An 11,363-nucleotide genomic window follows, 5' to 3' on the forward strand; every position below is an offset into this window, starting at 1 on the left:
CACACACACACACACACACACACACACACACACAGAGGCAGGCAGGCATTTGAGACTGGCTGTTATAAATGGACAGGCTAGTGGTCTTTAAATTTTTTTGTTTGCGTGCTTCTGTTAATGGGAGTCAAGTACCCACAACATGTACGTATGTTTATATGTTATTTATATGTGCTAGTGTTCCTCTATATTCCAAATATCAAAAACTAACTTTGTAATTTCTTTATAAAAAATAAATACAAATGGAAGCTCTGATACTTTCTTCTTGCACCCAGTAGAACATTGTGTCCCCCCCTGGGGAGCAGGCATCTCTCTTTGGGGCCCACAGATTCCGTCTGTTAGGTCTGTTAGTATTTTGGGGGTCAGCATGTTAGAGGTGTGAACACTGCCTACCTGTTCCTTAATGTAGGTATGTGGCAGCACGGAGGTGGCAGAGGGAGTGAATCCTCCTCTCTTCCAGGCTCCTCCCTGGTTTCCTCAGTCAAGTGTGTAGGGAGATTCTGGTGGGTTTGGTTGGCCGGTGAGTGATTCATCCCTGGGGTTTTGCCGAAGATCTGTCTGCTAGGAAATGACATGGCTTCATCCTGTGAAAGCTATACTGTATAGTGTACTAGGGCATTCAGAGAAACTGTGTTAATAAGTGCTTGTTTAGTGGTTTGAAAAAAAATAGGAAAGAATAAAATAGCAGAATGAAACTCAATGTCAGCTTCTAGGCATTTTTTTGGAGTTGGAATTCATGAGCTTCTTTCTTTATAAACCTTTGCACTTCCCTTGTGTGGTTATGTGGTTATATCAGTAGTCAGTAGAGAAAAATAGTAAAGATAAATTTCTACTGTTTTAGAATATGTGAACTTTTACTCTAAATATATGTTTATTTTATCAAGATGTTAATTATTTGGCCAAAATCTGATTGGTTAAAAAAAGTATACATCTCAAAGATAACTGGCTAGATATGGAAGATGTTGGCTTAGATTAAAGGAAAACTGGACTATAGAAGTAATTTTAGGTCCATTCTGGAGGCTGATATAGTGTCCTATGACTAACGTCTTAGAAACAGAAAGGGCTGTCTCATCCTGAAAGTTGGGGAACCCAGAGGCCCATGTTAAAGACAACAGGACGGCCAGCACTTTTGGACGCTGAGGCGGGAGGATCACTTGAGGCCAGGAGTTCGAGACCAGCCTGGCTAACGTGGTGAAACCCCATCTTTACTAAAAATACAAAATTACTTGGATGTGGTAGCATGAGCCTGTAATCCCAGCTACGTGGGAGGCTGAGGCAGGAGAATCGCTTGAACCCAGGAGGGGGAGGTTGCAGCGAGCCGAGATGGTGCCACTGCACTCCAGCCTGCGTAACAGAGTGAGACTGTGTCTTCAAAAGTAAATAAATAAATAAATAAAGACAGCAGGATGGGTGCCTGTGTGCCTCTCCTATAAACTTTAGAAAGATCTCTTTGCTGCCGAGACTTGTGCTTAGCCCTCTCTGCAGGGGCTGGTTATGGGGCAGGGGCCTTCTCTTGGCCACCCTGCCCTTGCAGATGAGTGGCGGGCACTGGGAGCGTGCTATCACCTTACCTGGTGTGTGATATGTGGGAGGCTCCCAGTTCCCAGACTTCACCAAATCACTGCCCACATTCTCCTCAAGTGACCGGTAGTGGGGAAGTGACTGAACTGAGGAGATTATCTTTGTGGTGACACCATGTGCCTACGTGGCAGTGATCCCCAGGATATTTTTATAAGGAGTCAAGTGAAAAATCGTACTTTTTTCCCTTCTGTCTCACCCTTGTCTGATGCTTTTCATACACACAAACTTCCACTTCTCCCTCTTTCTGTCGCCTTCCAGGATTAAGGGAGGTTCAAAGATTTTCTAAGTCCTATCAATCCACTTTAAAGAAGCTGCTTAATAAAGACCCTGCTATCATGATGTTAGAGAATTGTATCCTTCTGGTGGGATAATAAGCGTGGACCCACTGGGAATTGCTTCTTATCAGTTCTTCCCCGCGTAGGTCTGAAGGACACACCAACTCAGGAAGACTGGCTGGTGAGTGTGCTTCCTGAAGGATCCAGGGTTGGTGTGGACCCCTTAATCATTCCTACAGGTAAGTGAGCTTGGTTCTTTTCTGCTTGGGTAAGGAAGTGGCTTTTAGACTCTCCTCCATCCTCTTGATTTGCTTGTGGGGTGTGGAGCATTGAGGGGCTCAGCATGACTGATTTGATAGTAGAGGTCAAGGTGAGGAGAAGAGTTCCACTGTTGGTGAAGATGTGCTTTTACAGTTCTTCATCCTGCACACCCAGCTCTGGGCCACGGCAGGACCACCTTTCCGAAGGTTCCGGATTTTCAAGGCCCTGCTGCCTGCCCCGCTGCAATGGGCGTTCGGCTCATGGCTGGGCCACAATGTGTCTCCTCAGATTATTGGAAGAAAATGGCCAAGGTTCTGAGAAGTGCCGGCCACCACCTCATTCCTGTCAAGGAGAACCTCGTTGACAAAATCTGGACAGACCGTCCTGAGCGCCCTTGCAAGCCTCTCCTCACACTGGGCCTGGATTACACAGGTCAGAATCACGGTTCCACCCAGCAGGGCCCCCATCATTGTCCCCCTACCTCTTGCTATTGTCTCCAACCTCTTCCTCCGAATCCAAGTTGAGTTTGAGCTGACGGGAGGATTTTGCCCTCCTCTGCCCCAATGGGATATTTGAAGAAGCAGGAGCTTTATTTGTTTCCACTGTTGCCACCTACTTGCCACTTAGTTTGGCTTTGGTTATTTTTGCAAAGCTCGTTTGGGTGACTTTTTGGGTGCTGCTGAAAGGACTGAGTTTTTTTTTTACCACTCAGCTGCTAACTGCCACTCGAACATATTTGATATTGGAAATAGAGCATAGAGGTTTCTAGGTTCCATTTCCCTTCTTATGTCAGCATTTGTAGATGTACCTTCCTAGGCCTCTGTCCTCCGTCTTGTACCTTCTGCTTTAGAGGCTTTGGGGTGTGGGTGTGTTTCCCTGGCCTGTGTGATAGTGCTGGGTAAGCAGCGTGTTCTCTGAACCATTGTGTGGATTTAGGAAGCAGTGGAGGGGCAGAGGGAGAGGCCTGGAGGTGGGGCTGCAGGGGAGGGCGTCTTGCTGTAGAAACAGAGGTAGATGGGGGATGGCTGTGGAATGTAGGCAGGTTGCCCAGAGGGGTCCTGGGAAGAAAGCATGACAGCCTAGATTCTGGGCCAAGTTTTAAACAGCATTCCCGAACTGATCTTCAAAGCAGACCTGGGTGTGGGGGCAGCTCCCAGCCTGCTTTCTTGTGTGACATCCTCACCAGAGGGATATTGCGAAACGGGGAGGATGGGTCCAGTGAGTGGCCCAGGGTCAGCTAAATATTTTCTGTCAGTGTGGTTTGAAATTTTTTTCACTAGAGCAGAAGCTCTGACTTGTTGCTTGTAGGAGAGGGGAGAGCAAATGTTGCTGATAAAGATTTTGTTCAGTACACATTTGGGAACCTACTATCTGCAGGACGCCGTGCAAGGTGCTGAGTGAATAAGACAGATGCCCACCCAGTTGGCTGTTCCCTGAGTTATGAATGCTGCCCTGGTAGGGTGGTTGTGGTGGCAATGGAGTGAGCTCCTCTAGCACCACAATTTCATCTTGCAGAGCAGCAGGGAGGCCTTGGCAGTATCTGAAAGGGCAAGTGTGATTTGGAAGTGGTAATCACAGTGAGTCAGACTACAGGGAATTCCTAGGTCTTAGCACCAAAAGGCAAGTCTTGCAGCCCCAGGAACATCAAATGGTGGGTGCCGTTCCCCTGACCTCTGAGACTGGGTGAGTTCCCTCTGCTGGGTGGTGTGTTGAGGTAGCTCCCTGTGTGTCCCTTATTGCATCAGTATTTACAGTAGTGTGTTAATTGCTGGTTTCATTGTCTGTCTTCCCTTCTATATTATAAGCCCCATGAAGACAGGGACTGGGTCTGGCTCAGAGCTGTAACCACAGTGACCAGCAGAGTGCCTGGCATGTATCTATGCCTGGCAGATCTGGATGCTACACAGGCATTTGTGGAATGCGTAAATGAATGAATTTTACTGGTAAGGCAATCAAGGCTCACGACAGTTAAGTGGCTTGGACACCTCTTGTGTAGGGCTTGAATCCAGGCCTCCTGTCTGTGTAACTATAGCGTGCTCCCTGTAAGAAGTGGTGCTGATTAAAGATGTTTGGGGTAGGTTCTTTCACTGGGTTCCTACTGCTTTCTGGGACCAGGGCTGGAGTTAAAGCACATTTGTTTCTTGCAGGCATCTCCTGGAAGGACAAGGTTGCAGACCTTCGGTTGAAAATGGCTGAGAGGAACGTCATGTGGTTTGTGGTCACTGCCTTGGATGAGATTGCGTGTGAGTGCTCTGGTTTCGCTGTTTGGGCATGTTACCCGATCTCTCCTTTGGGTCTCTGGGAATCTGTGTGTTCATGCCATTCAACTTTTCTGAGTGGCCAGGGAATAAGCAGAAGACTGTGTTCCAAATGGGTATAGGAGATGCCAATTAGGATGAAGGAGAAAGAATTACAGGGAATTGGGGAGGGGAGTGAGGCTTGCCCAGAGCAGTATTACAGCTGGATGATGCTCACCTCTGGCCAGTCCCTCAGGACCATGGCACCTCTAAGGAAGGGCATTTCCTACAAATATTTTATGTCTGTCAGCCTCTCTGTAGGTGTAGAAGTGGGATCATAGCAGAAGCCTTCTTTCTTTACACTTGTCCTGTAGTTCCTAAGGTCTTTATAGTGAGAATGTTCTGGGAACGTTCCTACCTCAGAAAACTAGGAACCGAAAGTTCTTCCCCAAGCCCTTTAATAGCAAGTTTCTCAATCTTTAGACCTTAACCCACCTTCATGCAATTGTTCAGCACCTTCTTTCATCTAAAACCTGATGGAATCTGGTTGAACTTTCCTGTCCTGTCTTCTGGTTTCTGAGTCGATTTGACTCAGGGCAACTGAGGAGAGGCACTGCTTTATCTTTTTGCCTTCTCGCTAGAGAATGAGACCCTGCTGCAGTGTCGTCTCTCTTCAATCCCTGCGTCTTCCATCCCCAAAACATTGTCAAGTGTATCAGTGACTTACATCCTTAATTAACGTAATGACCTCAGCCTCAGAGAAAAACACATGGAAAACTTTTTTCTCTCCCTGATTGTAACAAAAACACAATCCCATGATAGAAAACTCGGAAAGTGCAGAGGAAGTAAAAAGAAGAAGAAAAAAATCACCTATAAATTCTGCTACTTAGAGATAATCAGTGTCAATATTCTATTCATATATCATTTTATGGCCTGATTTTTTTCACTGTATCAGTATACTATAAGCATATATAAGCATAATTTTAAGTGAGTATTAAATATTCCATCATGTGGTTATACCATAATTTATTTAACTGTTTCCCTAAGGATGACCTTTGGGTTATTTGCAGTAATCCCATAATTTATTACGATGCTACCATGAAAATCTTGGTTCATGAATCTATGTCTTAGTGTTTGATAATTTTCTTCCTATTTCTGGTTGGCTTTTAGGGCTTTTGACCCATTTTGCCCTTTGCCTGCCAGAAAGTTTGCACCTTGGTATTTGAATTTGTCCATCTTGTCACACCCTAACCCCAGGTACTGTCATCTTTTTAAGAAGTGCTAGTATGATAGGTAAAAAATGTTGCCTCATCACTTTATTTTGAGAAGCCATTATTTTAAAATAGAGGTTGTACGTTTAATGCCCAGGCCTTTTTTTGCTCTGATCCTCATGAGAACAAGTGATGGAAGCTGGAAGTCGTGGGACCAGAACTGTGCTCTCTCCTGATCTCTCGAGTTCTCAGACGTTCAGCAACATCACTGCCACTGGCTGTCCGCAGGTCCTCCACCCAGTGGTGATGCCGGGGCAGACCCATGGGTGGGCTGCAGGCTCTGATTTCATTCGCGAGCTGCAGCCTCGCTGACTCACTGCTTTTCTTTCCACCTCTGACAGGAAGCTCCGTCTCCGTGGGGCTCACTGACCCTTACAGAGGAGGCTTGCCTGGCTTCCCTTGTGTGAGGGTCTCAGTTTTTCTACCCTAGGTCATCTGCCTCAGAAGGCAGAGAGGGCTTGTCTCCTTCCCTTTTATTTGGGAGTGCTAGAGGTTTGTCGGCTTCAAGGCCAGGCCTGGCAGGTCGCCACTAGGCGGATTGCGTTTCAACTGCTTGTGGGGGCAGTTCTCAGGATTTTGACTAATAGCTTTTATTCCCTTCTCCCTGCAGTGATGTGGAAGCATGAGAAACAGCTCTGGTGCCCTCACGTGGTGGACATGAGCAATTGCAGTTCAGAGGTGGAACCAAACAGGAGTCAGGCTCCCAGCCTTTCTGTGCGATTCCACTGAATCCTTCCACAGCAGCTGGACTCCAAGCTGAAGCTCTTCCCTTCCCCTACAAGCGACCCCTTAAAATCTTAAGTCAGACAGGTGACAGGGACTTTGATTTCTTTTCTAGGGCTATTTAATCTCCGAGGATCAGATGTGGAGCACAATCCAGTATTTTTCTCCTACGCAATCATAGGACTAGAGACGATCATGTGAGTGTTTGCCCCGCATCTGAAACTCCCTTCCACAGCTCCTCCACAGCCCTCGTGTGCCCTTTCTGGTCCTGGCCCACCCATCACTGCCTGATAGTTCACTGATGTGCTCCTTTTTTCTTGCCCTTTTAACATTTTCCCTTCTTGTCTTCCTTAGCAGTAGGTGTTTGTTTATATCCTGCCTCTCTTTGAGCCCCCAAAATGATTTGAAACGCATGAAAGTGTCTGTAGTACCGTGAGACTAAAAAACAATTAGGTGAGGACGTTAGGACCAAGCGGGAGTGAGGTTAGTTCACCACATTTTTGCTGCAAGGTCTTGTTCAGGCCACACATTCTTTGGCAAGTTTTCTAGCAGCCAGTGTAAAGGGGTATATATGTTCAACTGTATAATTCTGGGTCCACAATGCAAATAAACCCAGTCATTTTGAAGGTCAAAAATAATATGGGAAAACCCCTCCAGCTACGCTTTGTTGAATTGTCAGTTTATTTTTGCAAAGCATTTCTTATAGCCTTTTTTTTCATTACTGTTCTAGTTAAATAGCTTTTTGTATTAAGACAACACATTTATTAAGTGCCAGTGATGTGCTTAGGGTCTCTGTTAGGTGCTAGGGTGACTGAAACAGGACGGGGTCCTGGGTTGGAGTCAGGGAGATGAGCATGTCCTCTTTCTAAAGTGTTTGGGCACATAAGTGGGCACCAGTCTGCTTGTGGGAAGGATGCAGGTGTTATGAGAGGGGCCTGACCTAGACTTGGAGATCAGAGGAGATTCTTGGGGAACGTAATATTGAAGCAGAGAGTAAGGATAAATGTGGGTGAGTTAGGTGAATGGCAGGGTGAGGAGGAGCGGGGAACCGTGATCCAAGCAGAGGGAACAGCATTTTCAGAGACTCTGGGCAGTAGAGAGCACAGTGCATGTGGAGGACCTGAAGTGGTTCAGTGAGGTCAGAACATAATGAGGACAGAATGTGAGCAGGGGCCGCAGAAAAGAAAGGCCTTGTGGGCCGCATTCAGGAGCTTGGGTTCTTGTTCTGAACAAGAATAGTGGGAAGCTGTTGAAAGAATTTTTCAGAGGGAACCACGTGTTAGACGTACAACTTGTAAAGAATATTATGACTGAAACATCGGTAGACGGGGAAAGACTTAGAGGCTGTGGCACTAACCCAAGTGAGAGATGGTGGGACCTGAACCTGAGTGGTGACTGGGCGAGGCTGTAGTTGAGCTGGACAGATTAGATGGAGATTTAGGCTGTGGGTCCCAAGGTCTTAATGAAGGACGGGAAGAGGGTCATCAATGAAGGACACTGCCCAGATTCCTGGCTTGGCGAATTGGGTGGATGATGACAACATAAACAGGGACAGGGAATGCAGCTTGGAGGGCAGGATTCGGGAAAGGAGTGGGGAGGAGAGAAAAGGGGCTTGGTTTTGGTTGCCAGGAAACAGAGCCTGATGTGTACGTGTGTCTGTGTTGCCACCCTCTCACTCATGTTGCCTCCTTTTGCTGCCACCCACTTGTCCTCCATCTGTAGGCTCTTCATTGATGGTGACCGCATAGACGCCCCCAGTGTGAAGGAGCACCTGCTTCTTGACTTGGGTCTGGAGGCTGAATACAGGATCCAGGTGCATCCCTACAAGTCCATCCTGAGCGAACTCAAGGCCCTGTGTGCTGATCTCTCCCCAAGGGAGAAGGTGTGGGTCAGCGACAAGGCCAGCTATGCTGTGAGCGAGGCCATCCCCAAGGTTGGTGACCCCACTTTGGTCCATCTAAACTCTGCCACCCCCCTCCCAGTTCTGGTATTGTCTTTGGAGCAGAGGCAGACTTCTGAGGCTGCCTGTTGGATCAGAACTGTGGTCTCCCTGGATGAGGCCTTAGAGCTGGAGCCATATCAAGAGCCTGAGGGCCCTTATTGCTTGTTGAGTCTTGTGTTTTCCAGAGCGTGGCATGAGAGATTATTTTAGGTGGTACACATTATTATTTAGGTTTACTTAAATTTATCTGTTTTAACAGCATTTAGCATATAGTAGAAAAACCATAACTAGCAGGAGTTCGTGATATTATAATTATTTAAAATGAAGTTGAATTTAATAAAGCTGATTTAAAGATGGTTTAAAGAAAAGTACTAAGTGAATAAGGGTACAGTGGATAAGAAGCTAGGGTAAAAACTGTGCAGGTGGTATGAGAATGCTTGAAGCTTGGGAAATGCTTCTCTACCCCCTCCTTCTGCCCCACCACATTTTATAGCTAAGGACACTTGAGGCCCAGAGAGGACTGGGGAGTTGGGAACTTGTCAAATTCAAGTGATAGTGATAGGCTTGCCCTTTACTGAGCCCTTGCTGGGCAGTGCTAAGCAGCTGACACTTGTTGCCTCATTTTAATTAGGGTCTGGGATAGGACTGGAATCCAGGTCTCTTTAGAGGTAGGCTTTTCTACTGTCCTGCCCTTGGCCTCTGGCTGCCAAGTGGCCTTTGGCAAGCCCAGTGATGTTCTCTCTTCTCCACTGATCAGTGGGCCATCCTGGGAAGAGACCAGGCCTGGCTGTCTAGATCTGGCTTGCCATTGTACCCCTGCCACCGTCACACACAGTGTGACTCCTCCTCTCTCTCTCTCCTCTCTCTCTGGAGAGAAAGAGAAAAGGAGATAAGATCACGAAAGCAATTTGAGAAGCTCTGTGCAAGTGTCAGGTGTGCTGAGGCCCCGTCTGCTGGATTTTAACTTGTTCTCAAATTGGAAAGGGTCTTCTCTAGCCTTTTAAGATCAGATCATTATCAGTAGCTGAGATAGGACCACTGGGTGGGAAGGGAGGGAGCAGGAGACCTCACTCATCAGGTCATGTGCATCACCAGACAGGGAGAAAAAGCCCCCTTTGTACAGCAAGAGAAGGGTGATTTCGGTCAGGCTTTCAGTGGTTAGTGAACTCTAACCACAACCACAGTGGTTTGGAAAGCAGTGTCTTGCTGATGGCAGGCAGCCAGCAGTCTCAAAGAGCTAAGGGAGTGAGGGATGGAAGAGAGACACCTTGTTTGATGTACCTACTCTTTTTGGTTGAGCTTAAGCTCAGGGTCATCAATCAAAAGGTACAGGTCGTTGGGGCCCCAGGGGACAGCTATGTGGGTCCCCAGGGGGAGCTCTTCAAATGATCGGTCTAAAGTAAGTTTTGCTGAGCAAACAGGTTGTTGCCTTGGTCTTGAGTGGGTGCAGCAGGTTTGGTTTCCCACCCTACTGCCCTTTGCCTCTAGGACCACCGCTGCTGTATGCCTTACACCCCCATCTGCATCGCCAAAGCTGTGAAGAATTCAGCCGAGTCAGAAGGCATGAGGCGGGCTCACGTGAGTAGAGGAGCTGGTGCAGAAGATGGGATGTGAGGTGGTCAGAAGGCCTGGCTCCTTCACCTCCTCTGTGGCATTGAGCCTGGCACAAGGTTAGAATCTCTCTGAGCCTCAGCCTCCTGGCCTTCCAGAGTTAATGAGGGAATGAAATAAAATACTTGATGGATTAGATCTTTACAAAGTATAATACACAACACAAAAGGAGATATTGATGATAATAGTGTAGATGATGGTGATGACATGATGCTGATGAAGCCTCATAAAAGAGCCAGATTGTGTTTCAGAACAAAGGATGCGTCTCAAAAGATTTTGGGCTCAGAGGTGGCTTTTGATAGTGGCCTATTTTTTCCTGGCCCCTGTAGGGTTCTTAACCTTTAAGTTAACCTTTTGGAGGAGCTCCCTGTGCTCTGAGGTGGGGCCTTTCCTGATTGTACCTGAACTACCGAATAGCAGAGGAGCCTTTCCCTGGTAATGGGAGTTGCTGCACACACCGGCTTCCCAGAAATGTCCACATGTAAAGCTCTGGTTGCTGACGGTGTGTGACCCTGCAGGTACAGCCTTCTCAGTATTGCATTAGGGCTAGGCTCTGAATCTGGTCATGTGACTTTCAGTAATAACTTAAAAAAATGTCTCCATTGTTTGCACAGATTAAAGATGCTGTTGCCCTCTGTGAACTCTTTAACTGGCTGGAGAAAGAGGTTGGTTCTTAGTCTTTGTTTAATATGTGGGTATACGTTATTCAGACCTACCTCTGCTGACCATGAGGTCTGAGATCTTGATCAAATTTTTGGGCTCTATTTTAATAATACTCTCCGGAAATTTGGTGTGTGTAGATTTCAAAATTCTTAATTATGAAAATAGTAACAAGAGTGAAGAAAGAAGTTCCATAATAGAGTGGATGCTTTTTGGGTTAGGGAATCATAACTAAGTGGAATTTCATTATAAGGAAAAATGACTCTTATAATATTATTATAGGCAAGCTGATTATATTAGGAGAAAAAGATCTTTGTGTACATTTTGAACTTCAGTTTAAGCCATGAACCTTTTTATATTAAATTGACTCTTGGCCGTTAATTTCTTGCTCTAGTTGGCAAGAGGGTGGTTTCTCTGTGCTGTTGTTAAACAGTATCATGTTCCCTTTAAGTACTGTATAAACAACTCTTTAATTGGAAAAAGAAAATATTGTCTTTATTCCCACCAGTGTAACTTTTTTCCTCATGTTTCCTTCTGGTGATTGTTCATCTATGTAAATTATTATTATTTTTTTTATTTTTATTTTTTTTGAGACGGAGTCTTGCTTTGTCACCCAGGCTGGAGTGCGGTGGCGCAATCTCTGCTCACTGAAAGCTCTGCCTCCTAGGTTCACGCCATTCTCCTGCCTCAGCCTCCCAAGTAGCTGGGACTACAGGTGCCCGCCACCACACCCGGCTAATTTTTTGTATTTTTAGTAGAGATGGGGTTTCACCGTGTTAGCCAGGATGGTCTCCATCTCCTGACC

General features: G+C 46.4%; 1 protein-coding gene across 2 annotated transcripts in view; it reads left to right on the forward strand.

The window, feature by feature from the left end:
- The window catches only part of XPNPEP1 (X-prolyl aminopeptidase (aminopeptidase P) 1, soluble), a 55,117-nt gene that overhangs the window by 29,237 nt on the left and 14,517 nt on the right, over positions 1–11,363 (forward strand). For both annotated transcript variants that reach the window (XM_011967563.1, XM_011967564.1), the window contains exons 5-11: positions 2,000–2,092; positions 2,403–2,546; positions 4,262–4,357; positions 6,461–6,542; positions 8,068–8,278; positions 9,776–9,865; positions 10,513–10,563. In XM_011967563.1, the coding sequence (XP_011822953.1) occupies positions 2,000–2,092; positions 2,403–2,546; positions 4,262–4,357; positions 6,461–6,542; positions 8,068–8,278; positions 9,776–9,865; positions 10,513–10,563 (767 nt within the window). The remainder of the gene's footprint in view (positions 1–1,999; positions 2,093–2,402; positions 2,547–4,261; positions 4,358–6,460; positions 6,543–8,067; positions 8,279–9,775; positions 9,866–10,512; positions 10,564–11,363) is intronic.

This window comes from Mandrillus leucophaeus, unplaced genomic scaffold (assembly GCF_000951045.1).
Source record: "Mandrillus leucophaeus isolate KB7577 unplaced genomic scaffold, Mleu.le_1.0 Scaffold80, whole genome shotgun sequence".
In the NCBI taxonomy this organism is placed as follows: Eukaryota; Metazoa; Chordata; class Mammalia; order Primates; family Cercopithecidae; genus Mandrillus; species Mandrillus leucophaeus.